The 27,194-nt window shown below is 42.1% G+C and overlaps 1 protein-coding gene across 7 annotated transcripts in view; it reads left to right on the top strand.

Annotated features, from left to right (window-relative positions):
* Positions 1-27,194, top strand: part of DPF3 (double PHD fingers 3) — a 249,274-nt gene that overhangs the window by 87,396 nt on the left and 134,684 nt on the right. For all 7 annotated transcript variants that reach the window (XR_006218980.1, XR_006218978.1, XR_006218979.1 and 4 more), the window contains exon 2: positions 15,430-15,590. Coding sequence is in view for 4 of the 7 variants with exons in the window: in XM_042990039.1 (XP_042845973.1) it covers positions 15,430-15,590 (161 nt within the window). In the remaining 3 variants the exon portion in view is untranslated. The remainder of the gene's footprint in view (positions 1-15,429; positions 15,591-27,194) is intronic.

The following is a 27,194-nucleotide window of genomic DNA, read 5'->3' as shown; positions in this document are numbered from 1 at the left end:
GCCCCTACGTGGACATGAGGACTAAGTGGAAAGTTCTTAGCCCGTGACTGGCACCTACCTATGCATGCTCAGGGACCCCGAGTTGTTGGCTGGTATTATTATTACTTTAACAAAAATTATTCTTTTAGGGGCAGCTGGGTGGCTCAGTCGGTTAAGCGTCCGACTTCGGCTCAGGTCACGATCTTACGGTTCGTGGGTTCGAGCCCCGCAACGGGCTGTGTGCTGATACCTCAGAGCCTGGAACCTACTTCGGATTCTGTGTCTCCCTCTCTCTGCCCCTCCCCTGCTCACACTCTGTCTCTTTCCCTCTCTCTCAAAAGTAAATAGACATTAAAAAAAATTCTTCTTTTAGAACAGCATGGCATAAATAAGTGGGTAGGTGTGGTATTAAGATGTTCCAGCGGATCAGCAGACATTTACTGCCAAGGTGGTGCCGAATGTAGCGTTGAAGAGTCCAGGCTCTGAGATGAGAACGCCCGGTTCAACTCCTGACTTGACTGCTCCCCACGTGGCCCTGGGCCTCCGACTGGAGCTGAGTGTCCTCCTCTCTGTCAGGGGGGAACAGTAACAGCGTCTCTCTCATGGGGTTGCTGCAAAGATGAAGTGCATTATTCTTTCTAAGGCACTTAAAAGGGAGCCTGGCCCACAGCAGAGGCTAGCTGCTCGTACTGTCATTGCTGAGGCTCAGGGGTAGCCCCGGTGCCAGAACCGGGAGCCAAGGGCTCTGTCTGCAAGGAGCTCACGGTTGGGTCCGAGACATGTGTTCAAAGAGATCCCGACCACCGAGGGTGGCATATGATGGTTATTGAGTAAGTGGCCCGACCGTTATTGGCCCTCCTCAAGGGCTGGAGGAGGGAAGGGAAGGCTCTGAGGAGGGCTGTGGAGACAAGAAAATGAAATTAATGCTAACTAGATCTGATAGCATCAGGTGAAGACGAAAGCGATCATATCAGTGCTTCTGCTCTTCCTACGTAGGCTTTTACAGCCATGTGCACATCCCTAGGCCGGGCCCCCTTACCTCTCATATCTGTCAGTTAGGGAGAGCCCCCCAAGTCCGTCTGTCAGCTCCTAGGGGCCCTTAAATCTGCTGCAAGTGGTTGGCACTCTTCTACCCTCGGCTTCCTCTAGGCCAGAGAGAGAAGGAGAGGTTAGAGGTCAGAGCACAGGAGCTGGGGAGCTGGGAGGACGAGGTGGATGGCAGGGTGGATGGAATTAACCAGAACCCTGTGTGTCTGGCAACTGGCAGATTCTTGTGGTAAGATAAGTGGAACCCTCTGCAAGGTAATTATTAGAGAGCATAAATTCCCCAGATAACCTGTCCTCAGAAGAGATATTGATGGCTGTGGGGCATGTGCTGGAGGCTGCCCTCCCTCCACTGATATTGACTCCTGTCCCCCACCTCTTCCTTCCCCCTCCTTTTCCTTCTTTGTTGCCTTTCTTCTAATCAGCTGCCCGTCCGGCCTTCCTCCCCTACAGGCCTTGGCCTACAGCTCAAGTTGGCTCTTCTGGACCCTTCTTTTCACTCACTTCTTGGCTCTCTAAATGATGGAGGTCCCAGAGCATAGCAGGCCCCCCTGCACCCTTACAGTTCAGCAAGATTGGGGGAGAGGCACAGAGGTGCAGCCCCTGTGGGGAAGAGTTTCAAAGAACGGAAGGAAGCCCCCAGCTTCTCCTGGGTCCAGGTCCTCAGAATGAGCGCTTACTGAGTGCTGTTGGGTCAGAGTCAGGCTCCGTGAAGGGCCAGGCCCGTACCTGGTCCCAGAGATGAAGAGGAGGAAGGTCAAGTGCTCAGCACAGCAGGCAGGTAGTAGGCACCTGTTGGCACCTCTCCCGCTCATCACCCTTTCCAAAGCCCCCTCTTTGCCCCAAGCCTGTGGGCCTCCCAGGGAGCTCGCACTTTGGCTGACATTCTCTAAGTATTTGTTTAACAGCCATAAAAAGAGGCAGAAGGCCTGATGGGGCGCAACTAGAGAAGGAGGGCAGGTCTCTCCTGTGTTGACCTGAGTTACTCAGTTCTGGCCCCAGACCTGTGCCCTAACTCTTGACCCAACTGGATGTGGCTTCTTAGAAGCCCATTTACTGCTTTCGCTGACCATGTTTGGGGTGGCGGGGCTCTTACCTCTCTCTGACCCCCAACAGCTTATCAGTAGAGTGACCTTATCATTTATCAGCCAAGCAAGGGCATTTTTGAGAGGCAAAGCAGGAGTTATTAATAATGATGCCTGCACCTTGATGTGAACTGGGACTGTTCCATGCAAAACGGGTGCTATTTATCAAAGTTCTCTGCCTGAGATAATGCTGATAAATATAAGCTTCTCTAGCTTCCATAATTCTGATGATGGTTTAATCCTGGTGATATTGGATCCTGGGTGCTGTGTGGCTGTCTTGCCTCACCCGTTAATATGACTCTGTGCATATTTGCATCATTTGGAACATGTGAAGATAATTCTCTAGAGACATTTGACAGGTGGAGCCTGGGGCCCAGAGGAGTGGAGAGACTTGCTGAAGATCCACAGTGACCAAGTTCCGACTTCGACCTGGCACTGAGGTCTATCCTTGATTCCCACATGGGTCTCTCAGGGGCCAAGCCCCATCTCTCCACTCCAGGACATGGTAGCATGTCCTTACCCAAACAGCAAGGGCTGGGATGCATCTGTGAGCCTTATGCTGCCTCTGGGTACATTCTGGAGAGGAGAGAGAGGATGAGGGAGGCAGGGGGGCACCAGGGGCAAAAGTCTGAACAAGACCCTCTCCTGTGCCTCGTGGTTCCTGATAATGTTACTTGGAATGAGAGGCCAAGGAGGGTTTAGGCACCATCCTGTTTGACAGGGAGCACCCCAGGGAGGGGACAGTGCTCTCAATGTCCCCATTTTCACTCAACAGGAGGCAATGAGGCCTCTGCAACTGTAGGAAGCACGTTTTGCCCATTGGCCAACAGCGTTTTCTAATAAGAAAAGGGCTTTTGAGAGAGGCTAGAAAAAGAAGTAATTTCCAGTGATGAGTTTTGCATGCTGTAGTTAACAATAATTATTAAATAGGTAGGGTGAGCTAGTGCTTGTTTTCCTTATTGTTAACTGTATTTATGGGTTTTTATTAAGTTGTACCAAGCTGGGATAATTGGGAAATGCTCTACTTGAGCTGTGGGACTCTCGGCCTCCCGTTCTATTTTCTTTCCTTCCAAGGGCGGAGTCTTTTCATCATTTGAGACTTAGGTTGTAAACCAGGAGTTGGCAAACTTTTTTTTCTGTAAAGGTCCAGAAGGCTTCGCAGGCCACGCAGTCACTGTTGGAACTCCTCAGTGCTACCACTGCGGTGCAAAAGCAGCTCAGACCACATGTGAATGAATGCGCATGGCTGTCTTCCAATGAAACTTTATTTATAGGAATTTGTGGGGGCTACATTTGGCCCAGGGGCTGTCATTTGCAAGCCCCTGCTGTAAACAGTGGAGAATTCCTGGAACTCGGAGCCTGGACAGTAAGGATCTAATCTCAGCCCTGCCCCGGTGTGACTGGAGGAAATTACTTCACCTCTCTGGTTATTGGTTTTCCTTGCAGTACAACAAATGCATCACATTAGACAATCTTGAGCACTCCGGGATTCTTATGGTAATCTGGCATTTTCCTTTTTGTCCCTTCAGTCAATGTTCAGAGAGCCACAGGGCCTCTCAAAGCCCGTTACCCCTTGTTCACCTTCGGGATGGATTTGGTTTCTAAACCACAAAATAACGTTTTGTATTTCTCTGATGGTATCTTTTCAGGCAGCTCCATAACCAACCTACTTCTTGAGTTACTAAGAGGTGGCTCTGTGACAGGCTCTGTAACTAACAGTGCTTCTGGAACTGTTTGGCAGTTTGGGAAACCGAGGCACAAAAAAAGAAAAATGGCTAAGGCTGCCTAGCAAATTTGGTGATGCTCTTAGAGAAACCTGGTGCCTCCAAAAAAGTAAGTGTTGTTTAGGCTATTCCAGTTCTGGAGGCTCAATCTTGGTGAAGGGGCAGCAGTTGCCATGAGAGGCTGCTGGGGTCGTGGCCGAGAACAGGGTTCTGGACTGAAATTGCCTGGGCTTATGTCTTTGCAGCAGCCCCGAACACCCTAGGCAAATCACTGAAAACGCTCTGTGCCTCAGTTTCCTAATCTGTGAAATCAGGGGGAATAATCAGAGGGGGTTGTGTGGGGACGAAACGAGATCATCTGTCAGGTGCTTAGAACAGTACCTGGCACACATAGTAAATGCTCAATAAATGGCAGCCAGGCCACTGTTATTTTTGTTATCACCATCTTGTCACCCTTCTATAAATATGTCGAGGATGTTTCTTCCTCATTTTGATATTCGACTCTTCTTCAACTTTTGGATTGGAGATGTGGGCTGATCTGTATGTCAAGTGACTCTCGGTGAGGTGGAAGGATTGGGGAAAGAAGACAGGGAAGGGGGGAAGGTGCGGGGAGGGAGGGAGGGAACTTGGAAATAGCTCCACGAGGAAAGGAGGGTCAGATTTTAAATACAGCCACATCCCCTTATATTGTTGGGCTGGGAAGAAAAATAGACTTCCCTTCAGCAGTACGGAGGTTCTGGTATCTTTTGTTCTTATCCCAGGATGTGGAGGTTATGAGGGCAGCTTTAGGTATTTCTAGGGTGACTTACCTTTTGGTTTTGGTTTTGTTAGTTTCCCAGAATATTTCAGTCTTTTCTACCAGAGGACTTAAATTTGGCAACATGACCAGCCTCTTGGTCAACCTGGCTTTGTTCTGTCCTTGTTAAAAGGTTTACAAGCGTGTGGCTCAAAAACCAGCAGGCCTGAGGCAGTTTTCTCAGAGGGCCACCAGGAGAAATTGGGGTGACTCTCAACCTTGTGGCAGGTTAAATGAGACTCAGTGCTTCTTTGTTTGGCTTGATGTCCCTTAGAAGGGCGGCCTGGAGATCATTTGGTCTGCAGGGCGTTTGCTTCTGCTGGCTGATTTTAACCAACTCTGACAGGAGGGCAGAGGCCCCCAAGCGAGGTCAGGACCACAAATCCCATCCCAGCAGGTGCATGATGGGGAGACAGCGCCCTCCGGATGACCTTCAAGTTCCCATTGATTTCCCGTCAAGCAGTGCTTCCCCACCCCCCATCCTGCTCCTGTCCCTGCCACTACCCATAGGCTCGGGGCTCTGGAAAGAGACATGGATCAGTTCTCTGGGAAAGAACATGCAGAGGAGGTTAATTTAGAGACACGTCCTTTCAGGAAACTGGAGTAGGTACTTTGGGGACCATCTTCTGGCACTGCTAGTTTACAGTGCCAGCATGAGGCCTAGAATGTTCTTTTTGGGCACGGAAAAGAAGGACTGATGTCATGAAGGGCATCATTTAGCCTCTTGGCCACACTTCTCTCCAGGTTTGATAGTGTGCAGGTGGCATTGTTGGGTCATGAGCAAGATTCAAGCACGATCAGCAGAATGGGCCCCTAAGCCACTGATGACTGTGTTGGGCAGGGAGGATCAGAAGTGAGAAGGTCGTGGGTGGTGTCACTCTCATTCCCTGTGCTGGGGGCCTCCCCCTAGGACTGACCTTCTTGTGCTCTGGAAGGCCTGTCTTCCATACCATTCAAGTTGTCTGTTGCAGGTAGCCTGGATCTTTCACTTACTTTGTTTGGTGTTATATGTCAAGCGATTCCCTATGTGCCAGATCCTGTGTTAGGTTCAGAGAGTGGTAGACAAGAGAAATAACGACCCTGCTCTCATGGAATTCATAATGTAGAGACAATCAGCAGGCAAAGAAAAAACAGAAAAAGTTTGATAGTGGTATGATGGAAAAAACAAAACAAAACAAAAATAAACCAAAATAGAACGAGACATAGCAAGGACTGGGGCAGGAGTGGAGTAAGGTGGGCTGCCTTAGGGTGGGTCAAAGAAGACTCTTCTGAGGAGAAGCCAGCCATGAGAAGACCTGGGGGAACTGTATACCAGAAAGAGGGAATAGCATATGCAAAGGTCCTGAGGTGAGATGATTCTGGCATATTAGAGGGACATAGAGAAGTGTAGTGAGGATGAGGTTGAGTAGGTAAGGGGGGCAGGAGACAGGGGAAGTAGGAAAGGTGGGCATAGCCAGACAGTCTGGGGGCCTAGAGCTACGGGAAGGAGTTTGGATTTTATTTTGAGTGCGGTGAAAGCCATTGGGGGGATTTAAGGAGGAGAATGTCAGGATCTGATTTCCATTTTAAAAAGATCACTTGGACTGCTGCGTTGAGAATTGACTACAGAGGATGTGTTCTTTGTGGCTGTGTTTTAAATGCCAGGCCAATATTCTTTTTATCAGGGAGGGCAATCTTGAGGCCCTTGTTTTCCAGCAGCGAAGATGGGGTTGAGGATGTGTTTGTCCAAGAATTGTCTCTAATCAATGGTCTGCTTCTACAGGCAGGCACACCCAGGGGACAACATATTGGTGCCCAGCTCATAGCTGGGGTTTCAGAGAGGACTCAGTCTATGAACCAGGGAAACTAAAAATCCGTTCTCAACCAATGAAGTGTCTGTGATGTGTGTGTTTTCTTTCTAGGTGTGCTTCACCCTAAGATAAAACAGTCTCTCTCTTTTTTTTTTCCCCCACTTTTGAAAGTTGGTTGCATTCTACACATACTTTAGCCTCCAGAGGAGAGATTTATTTTGTCATGTCTGGCTGCCATTTGAAAGGCAAACCTTGGATACAAGAAAAGCTACAGTCTTCTTCCTCCCCGGAGCATCCCCCTTTCCTGACCAACCCCCCCGCCCCCCACACCCCCATTATTTACTGGAAGGAATCATCCTTTTTCCCTCCTGTCTCCAGTCTCTTGTCCTTGGCGGCCCCTTGACTTCGACCCTGAGTTGTGTATGTCATCAGAACACCCAGTGGCAGCTCGGAAATCATGGCCAGGTTCAATATAAATTCCGTCTTGCTTAGGCAGCTTTGCATAATAAGTCCCTGAAAAGTCTTCACCGGAGTAGATGCCGGAAAAGGGATTTATTGGGTCTAGCAGGCCTGAACATCAGACTGCATGGCATTTAAGTCATGAGAGGAGTTTCAGGGTTCAAATTCTTCATCTGACTTGGCTTTCGTGAAGCAATACCCTGGCCCCCAAGGTGCCTTTCCGGCGATGTGTTGAAGGTCAGAGTTATTGCTAGAGTGACCACTCAGAGAATGTCAGGATCTTCTCCATACATTTGCCTTAAAGCAGGCCTCATGGTTGTTTTGTTAGGGATGAGGGCTTCTGTGGGACTAGCCTGCAACAGGGCAGTGCTGCTAGGTTGATCCACACCAGCTGCCAGAGAAAAAATTTCAGGAGCAAACCCAGCTGAGTTAAAGTCAGTTAACTGGGCTCTCCTGCTCTGCCCTTAGAACATGGCCAAAGAACATCACAAGGCTCTCTTGTTCTTCCCTTTGCTTTGGAGGTTGGTGAGCCATCATTAGGCCAGTGAGTGTCATATTTCTCAGAATCACCGGAAGGGGGGGGGTGTCTGTCAAAAATACGGATGTCTGGATCACATGCCAGACCTCCAGAATCAGGATTTCACAGCCTCCCCCACCCCCACTAGTTCTGACACAAACCAAAGTTTGAAAGCCACTCCCTAGAAGATTCTTCTGGAGAGTGAGGTGATGGCATTCTTGATAAGCACCAAAGGCTCATTTCCTGCACCAGCCGAGGAAGAGTTCATCCTCTTGGGGTGGTCTGTTGACAGCCCAGTGTTCAGGGAGCTTGTGAAGTTCAGAGAAGGGGGAGATGAGTTCTTTGTCTTGCAGAGAGGCGTGAATATCATAGATGGAGAAATGAAAATCTTGAGAGCTGAGGTGATTTTTTCTTTTCATGAGATGAATGGGAAAATTCAGTAAGATTTGAACCTGTAGGATATCTGTTTTCAGTTGCCTAAGCCTGGGCTCTGGAGAAGCCAGATAACTTCAGGCTCACCTCATTTGCATATGGAGAAAGAATGTCCCAAGTATCTCTCAGCTGTGAAGCTTCCATTAGGATGGCCTGACATTTCTTTTTTTTTTTTAATCTTATTTTTTATTTTTTAAAAATGTACATCCAAATTAGTTAGCATATAGTGCAACAATGATTTCAGGAGTAGATTCCTTAGTGCCCTTACCCATTTAGCCCATTCCCCCTCCCATAAACCCTCCTGTAATCCTCAGTTTGTTCTCCATATTTATGAGTCTCTTCTGTTTTGTCCCCCTCCCTGTTTTTATATTAGTTTTGTTTCCCTTCCCTTATGTTCATCTGTTTTGGCACTTAAAGTCCTCATATGAGTGAAGTCATATGATTTTTGTCCTTGACTAATTTCACTTAGCATAATACCCTCCAGTTCCATCCACGTAGTTGCAAATGGCAAGATTTTATTCTTTTTGATTGCCAAGTAATACTCCATTGTGTGTATATACATACACACACACACACACACACACACATTACAATAATACTCCATTGTGTGTGTGTGTATATATATATATATAACATGTGTGTATATATATATATATATATATATATATATATATATATATATATAATATACCACATCTTCTTTATCCATTCATCCGTGGATGGACATTTGGGCTCTTTCCATACTTTGGCTGTTGTTGATAGTGCTGTTATAAACATGGGGGTGCATGTGTCCCTTCAAAACAGCACACCTGTATCCCTTGGATAAATGCCTAGTAGTGCAATTGCTGGGTCGTAGGGAGGCTGCACCAGCTTGTATTCCCAAGGATGGCCTGACATTTCAGTCAAGGCTTATCACACGCTTCTGCAGTCCCAGTACTGTGCTTGGTTGGGTAACATGGAAATATATAACTCTTAGTTCCTGTCTTCAAGAGTCTTATGATCTAGTTGGGTGGAGAGACATAAGGGGGATGGTACGGACTGGCCAAACATGGCTGAGACTCAGGGAGCCCTGAGAAGGCAGAGAGCAAACACTGTTGGCAGGGGTCACTGGGGAGGCTTCCTGGAAGAGGCAGGCCTTCAGCCAGCCCTTGAACAGATTAAGATTAGCCAGGCTAGGGGCAAGAGACAAGAATTATAGGTGGGAGGAAAGACCTGAGTAAAGTATTTTGTTGGGGTCCAGGGGTAGGGCTGTCTGATTCATATATACAAGAAGGTCAGGTGAGGATTCATTCATTCATTCATTCATTCATTCATTCATCATTCAACCCAACATGGCAAGCTCTGTGTTGGGCTTGGGGATAGAGCAGCAAATGAGCCAGGCGCTGTTTCTGTTCTTGGGTAGGCTTTGGACTGCTGGGGTCATCATGCAATGGCTACTCAGCTCTCCTGGTTGCCTGAGGTTTTGGGACAGAGGCTTGGGTTGGCACTTGCCAGCCTCAAAGACACTGCAGCAGTGAGTGTGGCGTGTGTATGTCATGTGGAGGGCATCAGCCGGCTGAAGAAGATGGTGTGTCACACAGGGGCAGAAGATGCTGCTCTTTGGGGGAAGGAGAAGGGAACCACCATTGATGAAAGGCATTTCCCTCTGTGCGTCAGACGTTTTCTGTCATTTAGTTCTCTCACAGACCTGAAGTAGGCGTTGTGGTTAAGTAGAGCTGAGGCTTGGGGAGGGTAACTGACTTGGTCTGAGGTTGTAGCCAGTCAGCCATGGAGCTGGATTCAGATCTGCCTGATTCCAAGTCTCTGTTCTTTCTGTTCCACTCCAATCCCTCGGCTCTCCAAGGGCCCTGTCGTCCTCCAGAGGAGTTTGGACACCAGTGGGAGCCATTTTGGCTTCCATCCTGAGGAATGAAAGACAAAAAACTGAGCTCCAGGGATATCCCTTTTTGTCAGGACGGGTGGGAGAAGAGCTGCAGTGATTATAGTCGGGGGCTGCTGCAATGGCCCAGGAGCCCAGGGACGATGACTCAATGGGAGTGGTTGCAGACATTCTCTCAACATTTTTTGGAAGTTGTGAGTAGACAGCCATGCAATCGAAATCACCAACGTATACGTGCAAGAAACTCTGAAGACTGTCCTAATATAAACATCTACCATAGGTATATGAGTTGTTGAAAGCAATTCATCTGTGTGCTGGGCTCTGTGCTGGACACTGGGGATAAGTCAGGAAAACAGCGGGCTTGCAGGGTTACCGGGTTACACTGCCCCAGGGGGTGCCGTTCACATTGAAGTTTACATGAATGGTGCCCCTGGGCAGGTGGTTACGTGCAGTGGCCCCACAGATGGTCTCTGCCCTCAGAGACTTTACAGTCTTGTAAAGAAGACAAATATTAAACATTGAATGGAATTGAAACTAACGTTATGAATAGTATTATTATTGCCATCTTTGTTGGGAGAGGGCAGAATGAGGGAAGAAGAGGACTGAAATCTTGCTCTCACCATTCTCTGCAGGCCTTTCCTATTTTATTTTATTAGTTGTTTTTTTTTTTTTTAACGTTTATTCATTTTTGAGAGACAGAGACAGAGTGCAAGTGGGGGAGGGGCAGAGAGAGAGGGAGACACAGAATCTGAAGCAAGCTCCAGGTTCTGAGCTGTCTGCACAGAACCTGACCCGGGGCTCAAACTCATGAACCGCGGGATCAATGACCTGAGCCGAAGTCGGACGCTTAACTGACTGAGCCACCCAGGGGTTCCAGGCCTTTCCTCTTTTAAATATCAGAAACACTGCCTTAGCTTGGGCTGCTAGAGCAGGATGCCATAGACTGAGTGGCTTAAACAACAGATAGTTATTTTCCACAGTTCTGGAGGCCGGGAAGTCTGAGATAAGGGTGTATTCTTGCTGCGTGCTCACATGGCAGAGAGAGAAAGAGGAAGAGAGAGGTCTTTCTCCTGTCCCTTCTTATATAGGGGCACTAATCCTATCATGAGGACGCTGTCCTCACGACCTAATTACCTCCCCAAGGCCCTGTATCCAGATACTAGAACATTGTGTGTGTGTATGTGTGTGTGTGTGTGTGTGTGTGTGTGTGTGGAGGGGGGGTGGGTGTTAGGGCTTCAACACATAGATTTCAGGAGAAACAGTTCAGTCCGCAGTAAACCCTAACCCTGGCTTTCTTTGAAGGGCAGCTTTAGGAAGAGTGTAACTAACTCTGAGGAAAATGAAAAGGTTCCTCCACCTTGCCAAATATTGCCCCCTGCTTGCTAGTTATAAAATGCTATGTAAATGGGAACCGGCTTTCTGCGGTGCAGTTAGAGTTAAATATATTTAAATGCAAACAGGAGGAAGTTAGCATATCGGTGTAGATGCATCTTAAAGTGTATTTGTGGGTGGTGGTGGCAGTGTGGGCAGCTGGGTGAGACAGCAGGAAATCCAGGTGCCCACAGAGAACTGGAGGGGCCGATGGGGGAAGGAGGGGCCAGAAATCCTGCCACAGGCTAGGACTTCTTGTTATCTCTGCTTATCTCTGTTTATGTGCACAAATAGCAATGATGGGCCAAGGTCCTGTTTTTACTGTCAAAGGGGACTGGTGGACGGCATCAGGGATGGAAAGAAGGGTGACACCCTGAGAAATGCAAGAACCCAGTGCCAGATGGGATGAAGGAAAGGGGAAGGCCAAGGACACCTTGCTAGGGAGAGAAGAGCAGTGTTCTCTCACTGCCGTCTCCCCACACACCCTCCCAACCCAGAAGAATGGCGACTCTGGGGAGGGAGCAGGCTTCTGGCAGGAGATGAGGAATGTGCTTTTGGACACGTGTTTGGGGTATGACAGGACACCTGTTCTTGGGTCAGAACACAGGAGCAGAGGGACAGTGAAGAGGGAGGGGCCCCAGGTGTCTGAGTTGGACGGTTGGACTTAGGAGTCAGCTCAGGACAGTGGACACGGAATCTAAGAGAACGGGTACGGTCTTGAGAGAGAGAGAGAGACAAAGGTGGAGGCATGAGGAAGAAAAGGAGCAGAGGGTCTGTGATGGGCTCTGAAAATCACATTTGGAGCTTGGTTGACAGTTATTTTGGAGAAGTCTTATTTTGACCCCTCTGAATCCTGATTGGTTCCCTGGAATCCAGTTTTCCACAGATATGCTCAAGGAGGGTCACTGGAAAGCTCTGAGAGCTGAAGCTCCCTCACTCCAGATGTGATCGCTAAGGGATCTCCCCCCTCCCAGCGGCCCCCAGAACTGGGCAGTCAGCACTCCTTCAAGCCATAGGCCATGGGGGGCTCCTGCTCTGGCGGAGAGCCTAGCAATTTGTTCCTCTTGCCTTTCCTGCTTCTGATTGCGGCCTTGGGTAGCCCGAAGTAGGCTGTTGATGAGAACATCATTCTATTCTGCCTTGTGCCAGCTTCTTCCAGCCCAAGACATCTATCATCCCGTGGCAATCCAGCCCCCTTGGTTTGATGCAGACAGGTGATGGCTGAGGCTGGGCTGTGCCTGACCCAGCCTGGGGCACGCTCCACAAAATGAGTCATTCCCTGCCAGCCTTTCCCTGCTCCCTCTGCCCCTCACAACTTGAATGCAAATGTCACCCCTGGGATCCTATCATCGAGGGATTTTTTTTTTTTTTTAAAGAAATCCCATATTGAAAAGGACATTTGTCCTCTCTCCTGTTTAAATTGCTTTCCACGGGTTAGGGAGACCTGGCCATCGATTTTCTTCTAGAGAGCAGAACGAGCCCTGTGAAGATTTTGGCTAATTAACTTTTGGAGAGGCACTGCTTGAATTTATCAAAAAGGTTGAAGTCTCTCTTCTCCTCCCACATCTTGAAAAAGGCTTTAAACTTTTGTTTCCAAATCTCTGCCAATGCCTGGACTGTTTAAAAGTGAGTTCCCTGGAGACAGTGGCAGAGAGGGTGTTAGATGTCACATTTTTGCAGGTCCAGCCTGTAATACAGTTGTTCCAGTCCGAAGAAGGTTTTTTTTTTCTGTTTACATAAGAGAGGTATCGTTCACACCAAGATTACATTTAAAAATACACATTCCCCCCCCAGCATGCCTGTTACTAATAGCATTGCATGTTACGGAAAGTGGAAAATATTTAAGATGAAATTAATTTTCACCCAGCGCACCACTTTGTTTGACTTTCTCGTTCCATTTGGTGTGGGGCACGGACTTGGCCAAACTCACTTTCCCTTCCAGCAACTTCATTTCCTTGTTCCTCTCTTTGGGATTGGAGTTGTTGGAAGCCAGTAATGAGCGTATCGGGAAAAGTCCAATTTGAGATCCCTCTGCAGTTTCCTTTTCTGTTGGCTTCCAGAGTTTGTTTTGAAAACAGAAACCTTCCTGTCGCCAGCTGATGAGTTGTAGCGTGCCATCTTCTTTTTCTTATGGCTTCTCCTACAGCAGAATTTTTGGAGTTGGGATAGTTAACATCTATTTTGGCCATCTGTCAAAAGATCGTGGGAAACCAGATTACTGTTTCTCACATCGGACACCTCTCTGTTATGTGTTCTTGTCAGTTCTCATCAACTGATTGCTGTTGCTCATCAACTGGTTGGTTGGTTGCTGTTTCATGAAGAAGCTGGAGCATCTAGGACACTCTGGACAGGCTGTGTGTCATCTTACCTGGGCTGAGCTGCCTGTGAAAGTTCTGGCGCCCTGGACTATGTCGCCTTAGCAGTGGAGGCATTTAAGCTGGGGGGACACAGATGTGAACGCTTTGTAGGAAATGGTTCTTTATTTTTGATCAATCTCATGATCCTTGTTACCATCTTTGATTACATCAGCTCATGTTCTGTTTTATAGCATTTTAATGGGCTTCCACCCACCCCCCCAATTCATTTCCAGCTGTGTGGCTATTATAATTTGATTACAGTTTGGTTTTGCAACTGCTAGGATACTTTCGGAGCACATTATGCCTTCCTTGTGAAACTGAAGATGTTCAGAGGGGGAAAAGGAGCAAGGGGACTTTTTTTTTTTAGGAGTTATGTCAATAAGTAATTTCCAAGAGATGCCTCAGAAGCTTCAATGGTCGTATCTTCCCAGAATAAGAAATTTGCTTTAAACTCTTGGTGGACTCTGACCCACTGACTTTTTTGAAAAACACTATAGAAAAATCCCTCTAAAATTTTGCTTTCTTTAGTCCCTAAATATTTTTGTTAAGAAATATACTATTCTCAACTTAGAGACTTTCTCACCCCGATTTTGGCCTCTTCAAATCTATGCAGAACCAAAACAAAGGGACATTCATAATGTTGCTTCAAAATGAGCTACCTGGTTCTCCCTTCTGGCCCTGTAATCCCTCTGGCTCCCCCCTTCCTGCCTTTCCCTCCCCTCCCCACAAAGAAATATAAGTCTACCTGGCACAGGTTATGTTATTACATTTGTATTTCCTTGAGCCATTTATTAACCTCCCACATGTGCCTGTCTTTGATTTGGTAGGTATTTGATCTCACTGATTTTTTTTTTTTTTTATATTTGCTCAGTTTTACCAATGTTATATTTCTGGTCTTTGAAAAGGGTATTATCTTAAAATTAGCAGCATCACCACATGTCCAAGGATACTAAAGATTCAATAACATAAAATTTGCTGGGCTTAGATCACCACTCCAACAAACCAGAAAGGTCTTTCTCTTTGTGTTTTAGATTTCAGGGATTGAATTATCTTGACTTCAAAACGCAACTATTATAAATCCTTCCTTTACTTTCAGTTAGGAAGTTGTTTTTTCTTTATTTTTCTATTTTTATTTTCTTTATTTTTTATTTTCTTTATTATTTATTTAAAAAAATTTTTTTATTTTTATTTATTTTTAAGAATGAGAAAGACAGAGAGTGAGCATGGGAGGGGAAGAGAGAGAGGGAGACACAGAATCTGAAGCAGGCTTCAGGCTCCAAGCTGTCAGCACAGAGCCTGTTGCGGGGCTCGAACTTACAGAACATGAGATCATGACCTGAGCTGAAGTCAGACGTCTATCCGACTGAACCACCCAGGCGCCCCAGAAGTTATTTTTTAAGTGTGTGGTTTTAAAAGACTGGTTCGTCCCCCTTTTCGCCTCCTTTCCCCATGACAGCTTTACTTTTATGGGATATTTCCTCTGTCCTGCTAGTCTGTGTTTATGTGGGGTGTTTCTCTCTGATTGCAATGGAAATCTGTGCATCCATGCTTTGGGGTTTGGGTTCACTCTAGAGTGCCTTTGCTGGCAATTACTGAGAACAAAGTGTGGTTAATGTAGGATCTTAATAAGGGGGCTCTAGAAGCCTGAGGTCCTGGTAGATCTCATGTAGAAGATTGTTCTAGAACCACCTCTAGAGGTGGGACCTCATGCTTCCTGGAGTGGGAACTTGTTACTTTTACTAGTGGTTTATCTAGGGGCCCTCGGCTCTTGGTTACAGGGGATTCTAAATTCCCTGGTGATTTTGGCATGGGAAATAGAACCTGGTTGAGACCTGACACCAAGTTGGATTCCTCCCCTCCCTTGGTACTCATTGCCTTGGTCTCCAGATACGCAAAATCTTCCCAGGGAGGTAGGTGGGTACCATCACTTATCCTCTGGGTGTGTTTCTGTTTTCCCTGGCCTCATTCCTCCTCTGTCTCTCTCCCCTCCTGATAGACTCGGGGACCAGTTCTACAAGGAGGCCATCGAGCACTGCCGAAGCTATAACTCGAGGCTGTGCGCGGAGCGCAGCGTGCGTCTCCCTTTCCTGGACTCGCAGACTGGTGTGGCCCAGAACAACTGCTACATCTGGATGGAGAAGAGGCACCGTGGCCCAGGTAAGCCACGCCACCCTGGACATGTTCTGGCTTCCAGTCTGGAGGGAGGGAGGACCAGCCATTGGGAATCTCCACAGTGATGCTGGGGAAAGGCAAGCTGTACAGCAGGCTGGGATACTCTCATGAAACTCCACTGATTTATAGCTCTAGACACATGTCCCAAGGATGATGGAGGGGAGGGGCAATGGAGCCTTGTTGGCAGGGGTGGGGGGGAGGGGGACAGAGTGAAAGAACTCAGGATTTAGCCCCCAAAAGGGAAGGTTGAGGGCATGGCATCCATCTCATCCTTTGCCCTTTCTGTAGTTCAGTGGTTATTAGCTGGAAATCTGTAGTCAGATCTGGGTTTGAGGCTTGGCTTTATCATCAAACCAAGATCTCTCCCTCAGGTTCCACACCTGCGAAATGGGAGTAATAATAGTTTTCACTTTAGAATTTTGTCAGGATTGCATGGAAATATTCAGAAAAAATGTATGAGTCAGCACCTAGTAACTATGTGCTCCCAAAATGCTGGCTATTATCGTTGATATTCCTACCATTATTATCATGACACTAGTCTTCTAGGCTCCAGAGAACACCATAAAGACCAACAGGTGGAGATTAGGGAGGCAACCAAAGGAATGCAGTTTTCTGGCTCTCTATGGGTCTATTTTAGAAAGTTTTTATGACGAAAAATTTCAAACCCGTACAAAAGTGGAGAGAATAGTAAAATGAACGTCCATGTATTTATCACCCAGTGTCAACAATGATCAACTCATGGCCCGTCTTGTTTCATTTATACTCACCTCCCACTTTCCTCCTTGACCCTAGGTTATTTGGAAGCAAATCCAAGGCAACATGTTATTTCATCTGTAAATTTTTCAGTATGTATCTCTAAATGGTAAGGACATAAGCAGACATGCCCACGATGGCTATCAAAGATCCAAGGTAGCAATTAGACCTTAACAGAATCACATATTGGTTCAACATTTAATTCCCCTGGTAGTTGAAATCAGAATCCAAAGAGGAATCCTGTGTTGCAATTGGCTGAGGTATTTCTTAAGTCTCTTTAAATCTGTAGGTCTTGGCGTGTGTTTGTCTGTCTGTCTCTCTTTCTCTCCCCCTTGCATGTTGTTTATGGAAGAAACTGAGTTGTTTGCGCTGTAGGGTTTCCAGAGTCCAGATTTTCTGATTGCATCCCCATGGTGTTATTCTTGGGAATTGGTTGTTAAGACTAGAGACCTGAGCAGATTCAGGTTCAGCTTTTTGGGGCAAGAACAACTCCTAAGTGGTGGTGTGTTATTTCCATCAGGAGGCTCATGGTAACTGGTTATCTCTCTTCTATTAAAAATTTTTTTTAAAATGTTTATTTCTTTTTGAGAGAGAGAGAGAGAGAGAGAGAGAGAGCGAGCAGGGGAGGGGCAGAGAGAAAGGGAGATACAGAATCCGAAGCAGGCTCCAGGCTCTGCGCTGTCAGCACAGAGCCTGACACAGGGCTCGAACTCAAGAACCGTGAGATCATGACCTGAGCTGAAGTCCGATGCCTAAGCAACTGAGTCACCCAGGCACCCTAAGTTACCTCTCTTTTATTGATGTTAGCAGCCCTTGATGGTAGTTGCCTAGATCCTTTATTCTGTTAAGGGCTGCAAAAAACGTGACATTTAATTCAAGGCTGTCACTAATTTTTCATTTATTAGCTCTGTAACCTCTATAAAGTGAAATATCTCCTCATTAAAATTTTGGTTATTGTGAGGTATAGTTCACATATGACAGGCAGGATAAATAATTTTGCCCCTTTATTTATCAGTTTATTTTATTTTATTTTTCATCATTATAAGTATACTCTAATCTCCATCCCTTGTTTCACCCCTCTCCCTTCCACCCAACCTCCCCTTTGCTAACCATCAGTTTGTTCTCTATAGTTGAGACTCTGTTTTTTGGTTTCCCTCTCTCTCTCTTTTTCTTTGTTTGTTTATTTCTTAAATTTCACATGAGTGAGATCATATGATATTTGTCTTTCTCTGACTAACTTATTTTGTTTGGCATTATACTCTCCAGCTCTATCCATGTTGTTGCAAATGGGAAGATTTCATTCTTTTTTTATGGCTGAATAATATTCCATTGTGTATATATACCACAACATCTGTACTCATTCACCTACCGATGGACCCTTGGGCTGCTTCCATAATTTGACTATTGTAAATAATGTATTCACCAGTTTTCAAAATAAAGAGTTGGTTCCCTAATTTTTACCAAAAGTGATTAATAAAGTTACTATTTTGTTGAGTGCCATCATGATTTCACAGATTTAAACACCATGGATACATTTTAACCCATTGGAGCTATTATTCTTATTGATGCTTAAATTGTCCCATCTTTGGCCCATAGGGGTTTGGGCCAGTGCTGGTGTTCTGAAAGAACCCCAGTAGTTTCTGATGGCTTCCTTGGTATCCTAATATTAAGACAAATGTTTTAGGCTTATTTTGTACATTTCCTGCCCAGACCTGGAATTAGCTATTTCTATAAGAAATCCTGTTGCCTTTCTGTAGGAAATGTTATTTGAAGACCATCATCTGATGGTGCTTATTGTTCCTAGGTTGGTTGTTGTTTCTAGGAGTTTTCAGTGAGTGGATCTAAGAAATATGATTTCTTTTTTTTTTTAAGAGAAAATACATTATGAACTTATATTTCCCATTCAATTCAATTTTACACAGTTTTTCTGAACTGTCTTAATTGTCTCTCCTTTCTCCAACTCTAAAAAAATCCTGGCTCTTAGTGATGCTGACATAATTATTTATTTGCTTCCCCCTGTCCCCCACATACATATGAGTATCAAATAAAATTAGACTTCCAACGATACAATTACTGAACATATTTAAGGTTTTTCTTCTTCTTCTTCTTCTTCTTCTTCTTCTTCTTCTTCTTCTTCTTTTATTTTTTTGCAATTCTTTTTGTCCTTAGGGCATTGCCTATTAAGGATGTAGAGTGAAATTACTGTGTTTTAAGGTCACTTGAAATACTTCCTCTGAGTGGTTGTGCCACTAACTGAATACACAGTTGGATTTGTTGCATTTTGCTTTCACTTATTAGGTATTATTTTTTTCAAATTTCATATAATTTGTTTGTATTTTTAAAATTAGTTTTTATTTTGAAATAATTACAGATCCACAGGAAGTTGCACACATAGTACAGAGGAATCCCCCAAATCCTCCACCCAATTTCTCCCAGTGGATACATCTTATGTAATCAGAGCACAATCTGGAAAGCAGACAGTTGACATTGGTAAAATGTGTGTGTGTAGTTCTATGCCATTTTACCACATATAGATTTGTGGAACCACCACTATAATCAAGATATAAAACTATTCCATCACCACAAAGCTCTCCCTCATACTACCCCCTTATAATCATACTCACCAGCCCCTCTCATTATTTCAATACCTTTACCCTCCCCCATGTATAACACAATGTCTTAAACATTTCCTCTGCACACATTGAAAAACCATATCAGTATTACAATTTTTGCTTCACTCCTGAAACGAATATTATACTACAGGTTAACTAACTAGAATTAAAAAAAAAAACACCTGAAATAAAAAAATTTTTTTTGCTTCAACTATCAAACTATTAACTTAGAAAACTTAAGTGTCTATTATATTTACTCATATTTTTACTCTTTAATTGTTCCTTTTTCCTTCTTGATGTTCCAAGATGCCTTCTTTTTTTTTTTTTTTTTTTTTTTTAACGTTTATTTATTTTTGACACAGAGAGAGACAGAGCATGAACCAGGGAGGGTCAGAGAGAGGGAGACACAGAATTGAAACAGGCTCCAGGCTCTGAGCTGTTAGCACAGAGCCCGACGCGGGGCTCGAACTCACAGACCGCGAGATCATGACCTGAGCCGAAGTCGGCCGCTTAACCAACTGAGCCACCCAGGTGCCCCCCAAGATGCCTTCTTTTATAATTTCTTTCTGATTAAGTATTTCTTTAGCCATTCTTTTAAAGTAGGTCTACTGGTAACAACTTCTCATAAGTTTTCTTTCTTCTGGGAATGCCTAGATTTTTTCCTTCATTCCTAAAGGATATTTTTGCTGGATATAAAGTTCTGGGTTGATAAATCCTTTTATTTTAGCAATTAAAAAATGTTTTGCATCTCTTTTTGGTGTGTGATGAGGTTTGTGATGAGACATTTGCTGTCATTGTTTTCCTTTATAAGTGAGGTGTTGGGGAACCTGAGTGGTTCAGTTGGTTGAGCATCTGACTTTGGTTCAGGTCATGATCTTGTGGTTCATGAGTTTGAGTCCCACATCAGGCTTACTGCTGTCAGCACAGAGCCTGCTTCAGGTCCTCTGTCCTACTGTCTCTCTGCCCCTTCCTTGCTTGCTGTCTCTCTCTCAAAAATAAACACTCGTAAGTGAGGTGTCATTTCTCTCTCACTACTTTCAAGACTTTTTTTTGTCTTTAGTTTTCAAAAATCTGATTTTGATATGTTTTGGTGTGGATTTGTTTGGGTTTACCTGTTTTGGAATTCACTCAGCTTCTGGAACCTGTAGGTTTATATCTTTTGCCAACTTTAGGAAAATTTCAGCTATTATTTTTTTTGAATACATGTTCAGCCCCACTCTCTTTCCCTTATCCTTCTGGGACTCTACTAACACAAATTTTAGATTTTTTGCTATAGCCCATAAGTCCCTCAGGCTCTGGGTCTTTCTGTTTGTTTGTTTGTTTTTGTTTTTGTTTTTGTTTTTTCTCTCTGTTGCTCAGATTGGGTTATTTTTATGTTTCTGTCTTCCAGTTCACTACTTCTTTCTTCTAATCTCTGCATTTGTTGTGTTGTTTTATTATGTTTTTAACTTTTACAATTTCTGTTTGGTTCTTCTTTATATCTTCCATTTCCTTGCTGAGACTTTGTATTTTTTCATTTTTTCAAGTATTCGTGATTATTTGTTGAGACATGTTTATGATGCCTCCTTCAAAATCCTTGTCAGATAATTCTAATATTTGCATTGATATCTATTGTCTTTTTTTTCTCATTCAAATTGAGATTTTCCTGGTTCTTCATATGAATGATTTTGATTGACTCCTGGACATTTTGGCCATGATGTTATGAGACTCTATATGTTATTTGGTAAAATGCTCAAATCTTTTATCCATTTAAAAATTGTTTTTTTTAAAAATTGAAATTTATTTGACATACGTCATTGTGGAAATTTAAGGTGTACAACATGTTAAATTTATACATTTATATATCGTAATATGATTGCCATTGTAGTGATAATTACAGGCTCTATCATATTTATAATAATCCTTTTTTTAGTGGTTGGAATAATTGAGTTCTAGTCTCTTAGAAAGTTTGGTGATTATAATACAGTATTGTTGTCTATGTTCACCATCATATGTATTAGATCTCTAGGGGAATTGTTTTTGTATTGTTAAATTTTGATAGTCCTTTATATATTCTAGATTCAAGATGTTTATTTGATATATACTTTGCAAATATTTTCTCCCAGTTTTTGGCTTATATTTTCATTATCTTTTTTTTTTAAGTTTATTTATTTTTAGAGAGAGTGAGAGAGAGCAAGAGTTGGGGAGGGATAGAGAGGGAGAGACAATACAAAGCAGGCTCCATGGTGTCAGTGCAGAGCCCAATGAGGGGCTTGAACTCACAAACCATGAGATCATGACCTGAGCTGAAATCGAGAGTCTGACACTTAACTGACTGAGACACCCTGGTGCCCCTATTTCATTATCTTAATAGTGTCTTTCAAAGAGCAGACATTTTATATTTTGAGTAAGTCCAATTTATCAATTTGTTATTTAATGAATTGAGATTTTGTTGTTGTATGTAAGAAATTGTTGCTTAATCCAATGTCAAGTAATGTATTTTTTTTCCTAGAAGTTTAATAATTATAGGTTTTATACTTAGGTCTATGATCCATTTTGAATTAATTTTAAAATATGGTTTGAGGTACAGATTAAAGTTTATATTTTTGCAGATAGAAATCCAATTGTTCCAGCACAATTTGTTGAAAAGATTAGCCTTTCTCAACTGAATTGCTTTTGTACCTTTGTCAAAAATTAAATGTTCACATGTATGTAGTTCTATTTCTGGATGTTCAATTTTGTTTCATTGGTTTATCTGTTTTCACACTAATATCATACTGTCTTGATTCTTGTATTTTTGCAATGCATTTTGAAATCAAGTAGTGTTAGTCCTCTAATCTGTTTTTCTTTTTCTAAGTTATTTTGGCTATTTTAGTCCTTTGAATTTCCATATGAATTTTATAGTCTGTCCAGTTTTACAAAAACTCTGCTGGGATTTTGATTGGGATTATGTGGAATCTATGGATCAATTTTGTGGAAAATTAACAACTCTCAATACTGAGTCTTCCAATCCCTGAATATAATATCTCTCCATTTGTTATCTTTAATTTTTCCCATTGATGATTTTTAGTTTTTTGTGTACAGATATTTCACACTTTTTTCAAATTTATCTCTAAGTACTTAACATTTTTGATACTATTGTAAATGGATTTTTTAAAAATTTAGTTTCTGATTATTCTTCATTAGTTTACAGAAATACAGACATATATATCTTCATTCTGTATCCTCAAACTTTGTTTTACTCATTTATTCTAACAGCTTTCTGTAGATGCTACAGCATTTCAGCGTTTTCTACAGTTGCTTGTTGTTAGTGAAAAAGAAAACTTTTCTTTCCTTTTTTTTTTAAGTTTATTTATTTATTTTGAGAGAGAAGGGGAGAGAGAGAGAGAGCGGGAGAGGGTCAGAGAGAGGGAGAGAGACTCCTAAGCAGGCTTTACGCTGTTAGTGCAGAGCCCGATACAGGGCTCAACCTCACAAACAGTGAGATCATGACCTGGGCCACAGTCAAGAGTTGGGTGCTTAACTGACTAAGCCACCCAGGTGTCCCAACTTTTCTTGTCAGTATGGATGACTTTTATTTATTTTACTCATCTGTTGCACTGAGTAGAATGGCCACTGTAATATTAAGAAAAAGTGGTTAGAGTGGACATCCTTATGATATTCCTGATCTTAAGGAAAAAACATTCATTTTTTTCATTTTTAAATATGATGTTAGCTGTGGGCATTTTGTAGTTGCTTTTTATTAGCAACTTCCTTCTAGCTTGAGAATTTTAAATCAGGAACTGATGTTGGATTTTATTAGCTGATTTTTCTGAGTCTATTGAGATGATCATGTGATTTTTCTTTTGTGGTTTGTTAACATGAGGAGTTACATTGATTGATATTTGAATGTTAAGCTAACATTACAATCTGAGGATAAACCCCACTTTGTCATGATATATTATCCTTTTTATATATCATCAGATTCACTTTGCTAAAGTTTTATTAGAGGTTTTACATCCATGTTTATGAGCAATATTTGTCTATAGTTTTCTTTCCTTGTTGTGTTTGTGTCTGGTTTGGTCTCAGGGTGAGGTTGACCTCTTATAATGAGTTGGGAAGTATTCCTTCCTTTTCAGTTTTCTGGAAGAGTTTATGCAGAATTGGTATTTTTTCCTTAAATGTTTTGTAGCATTTACCAGTGAATTTCTCTGGGCCTGGCAGTTTCTTTGTAGGAACATTTTTAACTACAAATTTGATTTCTTTAATAGATACTCAGGTTATTCATTTCATATTGAGTGAATCTTGGTAGTTTGTAACTTCAAGGACTTTTTCCATTTCAGCTAAGTTGGTCAAAATTGGTTGCACAAAGTTGTTTATAACATTGGTGCATTATCCTTTTAATATCTGTAGAATCTTGTGACATATTCTCTTCTATTTTTTTATTGGCAATGTGAATTTTCTTTTTCACCTGATCAGTCTGCCTGGAGGCTTATAAATTTTATTGATATCAAAGAAATAGCTTGTGATATAACGTTTTTTCCTTTTTTCCCTATTTTATGGTTTCTGTGTTGATATTTATTTTTCCTTTCTTTTTCTTACTTTGGATTTAATTTGCTCTTCTATTTCTTCTATTATTTCTTAAGGTAGAAATTGAGGTCATTGATTTGAGACTTCTCTTCTTTTTCTCCTATAGGTGTTTTCTAATATAGTTTATCCCCAAATATAAGTACTGTTTTAGCCTCATTTCACCAATGTTTGTATTGTATTTTCACTGTCATTCAAATAAAAGTATTTTCTAATTTGTCTTTTGAGTTCTTCTTTTATCTATGGATTATTTAGGAGTATGTTATTTCCAAACATTTGGGGGATTTTCCAAATGTATGCCTGTTACTTGTTTCTAATTCTATATAGTCAGAAAATACTTTGTATGACTTGAATCCTTTAAAATTTACTGAGACTTATATGGTTCAGAATATGGCCTATCTTGGATAAATTTTCTCTTTGGCCTGGAAAAGAATGTGTATTTTCTTGTTGGTGGTTGGAATGTTGTAGAAATATCAATTAAGTCAAGTTGGTTGATAGTATTGCTCAAATCTTCATCATTACTAATTTTTCCATTTATTTTTTCTATGAATTATCAAGAGAGAGAATTGAAATTTCTGACTATAATTGTGAATTTGTCTATTTATCTTTACAATTTTATTAGCTCTTGCTTCATATGTTTTGAAGCTGTGTTATTAAGGGCATACACATTTAAGATTGTTATGTCCTCTTGGTAAATTGATCCATTATCATTATGTAATGACTTTATCTCTACTAATATTCTTTGCTATGAAATCTGCTTCCTGTGACATTAATGTAACCACTCCAGCTTTCTTTTGATTAATATTATCATTGTGTATCTTTCTCCATTCCTTTACTTTTACATATTTGGATTTGATGTTAAAAGTAGGTTTTTTTTTGTAGGCACATATAGTTGTGTCTTGCTTTTTAAATGCAATCTGACAGTGTGTGTTTTTAAAATTGAGGTATTTAGACTATTTACATTTAATGTGATTATTATTATAATTAGGTTTAAACCCATCATTTTGCTATGTGTTTCCTATTTATCCATCTGTTTGTTCCCTTTTCCCTCATTTTCTTCCTTTTGGGGGTTAAATTTTTTATGATTCGATTTTATTTCTTTGTTGGCTTAATAACTCTTTGTTTTGTTATTTTGGTGATTGCTTAATGTTTGTAGTCTGCATCTTTAATTACAGTTTGCTTTCAGGTGATATTTTACTACTTCATGAATAGTATAAAAACTCTACAACAGTATCCAGTAAACAGAATAATGCCATCCACAAAGACATCCAGACCTGGAACCATAGAAATGCTACCTGACATGGCAAAAGGAATTTTGCTGATATGATTAAGTTAAGGACCTTTAGATGGGGAGATTATTATAATTCAGATGGTCTAAATGTAATCATAAGTCCTTTATAAAGGGAAGGAAGCAGGTCAGAGTCAGAGCAGGAGGTGTGACAACAGAGGTCAAAGTGATGCCATTGAGGAAGAAGCCATAAATGAGCCAAAGGATGTGGGTGGCCTCTAGAAGCCAGAGAAGGCAAAAAAGTAGATTCTCCTCTAGAATCTCCAAAAGGAATGAAACCTTGCTGAAACCTTGGTTTTAGCTAAGTGAGACTGATTTTAGACTTCTGACCTCTAGAATTGTGAGGCAGCAAATTCATGTTGTGTTAAACCTCTGAGTTTGTGGCACTTCATTATAGCAGCAATAGGAAACTGATACAAGTATACTTTCATCTTTCCCCTATTTACCTTTGTGCAATTGGTGTCATATATTTTATTTTTACATATGGTATAAACCTTTTACTACATTGTCATTATCTTTGTTTAGTTAATCATCTTACAAAATTTTTTTAAATGTTTATTTTATTTAAAAAAAAATTTTTTTTTTAACGTTTATTTATTTTTGAGACAGAGAGAGACAGAGCATGAACAGGGGAGGGTCACAGAGAGAGGGAGACACAGGATCTGAAGCAGGCTCCAGGCTCTGAGCTGTCAGCACAGAGCCCAATGTGGGGCTCGAACCCACGGACCGTGAGATCATGACCTGAGCTGAAGTCGGACGCTCAACCGACTGAGCCACCCAGGCGCCCCTGTTTATTTATTTTTGAGAGAGAGAGAGAGAGAGAGAGAGAGAGAGACAGAGTGTGGGCAGGGGAGGGGCAGAGAGAGAGGGAGACAGAATCTGAAGCAGGCTTCAGGCTCTGAGCTGTCAGCACAGAGCCTGATGAGGTGCTTGAACTCACAGACCATGAGATCATGACATGAGTCGAAGTTGGATGCTTAACTGACTGAGCCAGATAGGCACCCTTAGTTAATCATCTTTTAAAGAGTTTTCAAGAATAAGAAAAAAACATCTTACATAATTACTCATGTACTAAACCATTCCTGATGCTTTTCATTTGATAGTATATATCCATATTTAGATCTGGTATCACTTTCCTTCTGCCTAAAGGACTTCCTTTAATATTTCTTGTAGTGTGGGTCTACTGATGATTAATTCTTTCAATTTATGTATATATTGGAATATCTTTAGTTTGCTTTAGATTTTTGAGAGAGATTTTTGCAGAATATAGAATTTAGGTCGACAAGTTTTTTTTTTCCCTTTCAGTCCTGTAATGATATTGAACCACTGTTTTTTTTTTTTGTTTGTTTGTTTTTTTTGCATGCATTGTTTCTGATGAGAAATCACTCTTATCTTTGGTCCTCTCTATATAATATGGCTCCCTTCTCTGGCTACTTTTAATATTTTACCTTTCACTTTTTTTCCTTCTGAGTGGCTACAAAGACTTTATGAAATTATTAAAAATTTTGACATTTAAATATTCACATGTGTGTATTAAATGGCTATATAGAATATCACTCTTTTTGGGCAGTTTGATTATGATGTGCTTTGTTACAGTTTTATTCATGTTTCTTGTGCTTAGTTTTATTGAGCTTCTTGGATCTGCATGTTTGTGATTTTCATCAAATTTTGAAAATTTCTAGCCATTATTTCTACAAATATTTTTTCTTCCCCTTCTCCTCTTTGGGGACTCCAAGTACACATATTATTAGGTTGTTTGAAGTTTTCCCACGGCTCCTTATGCTGTTCTTCTAAAAAGTTCTTTTTCCCAGGGGTTTCATTTGGGGTAGTTTCTGTTGTTGCATTTTCAAGTGCACTAATTTTTTCTTCTGCAGTATCTAATCTGACATTAATCCCATTCAGTATTTTTTATCTCACACATTGTAGTTTTCATTTCTAGATGTTAAATTTGAATCTTTAGAAGAATCAATTTTTTTACTTCACTTTTGAACATATGGAATACAAATAACTGTCTTAATGTTCTTGCTGCTAATTATAATGTCAGTTTCAATTCTGGGTTGGTTTTAATTGGTTGGTTCCCCTGCACCCCTCATTATAGGTCATATATTTCTGCTTCTATATATATGCTTTGTAATTTTGGATTGGATGCCAGACATCATGAATTTTACCTTGTAGGTGCTGTATATATTACTTATTCCTATAACTATTCTAGAGCTTTATTTTGGGACAGTTAAGTTACTTGGAAACAGTGTGTGATCTTTAGGTGATACTGGAGCAGTGCTTAGTCTAGGGCTAATAATTTCCTGTCAGAGAGGTAAGACCCTTTTCTGTACTCTACCCAGTACTCCATGAATCATGAGGCTTTCCTAACATGCTGGTGGGAACAGACTG

Source organism: Panthera tigris, chromosome B3 (genome assembly GCF_018350195.1).
Source record: "Panthera tigris isolate Pti1 chromosome B3, P.tigris_Pti1_mat1.1, whole genome shotgun sequence".
Taxonomy (NCBI): Eukaryota; Metazoa; Chordata; class Mammalia; order Carnivora; family Felidae; genus Panthera; species Panthera tigris.
This window is presented reverse-complemented; position numbering and strand designations above follow the sequence as displayed.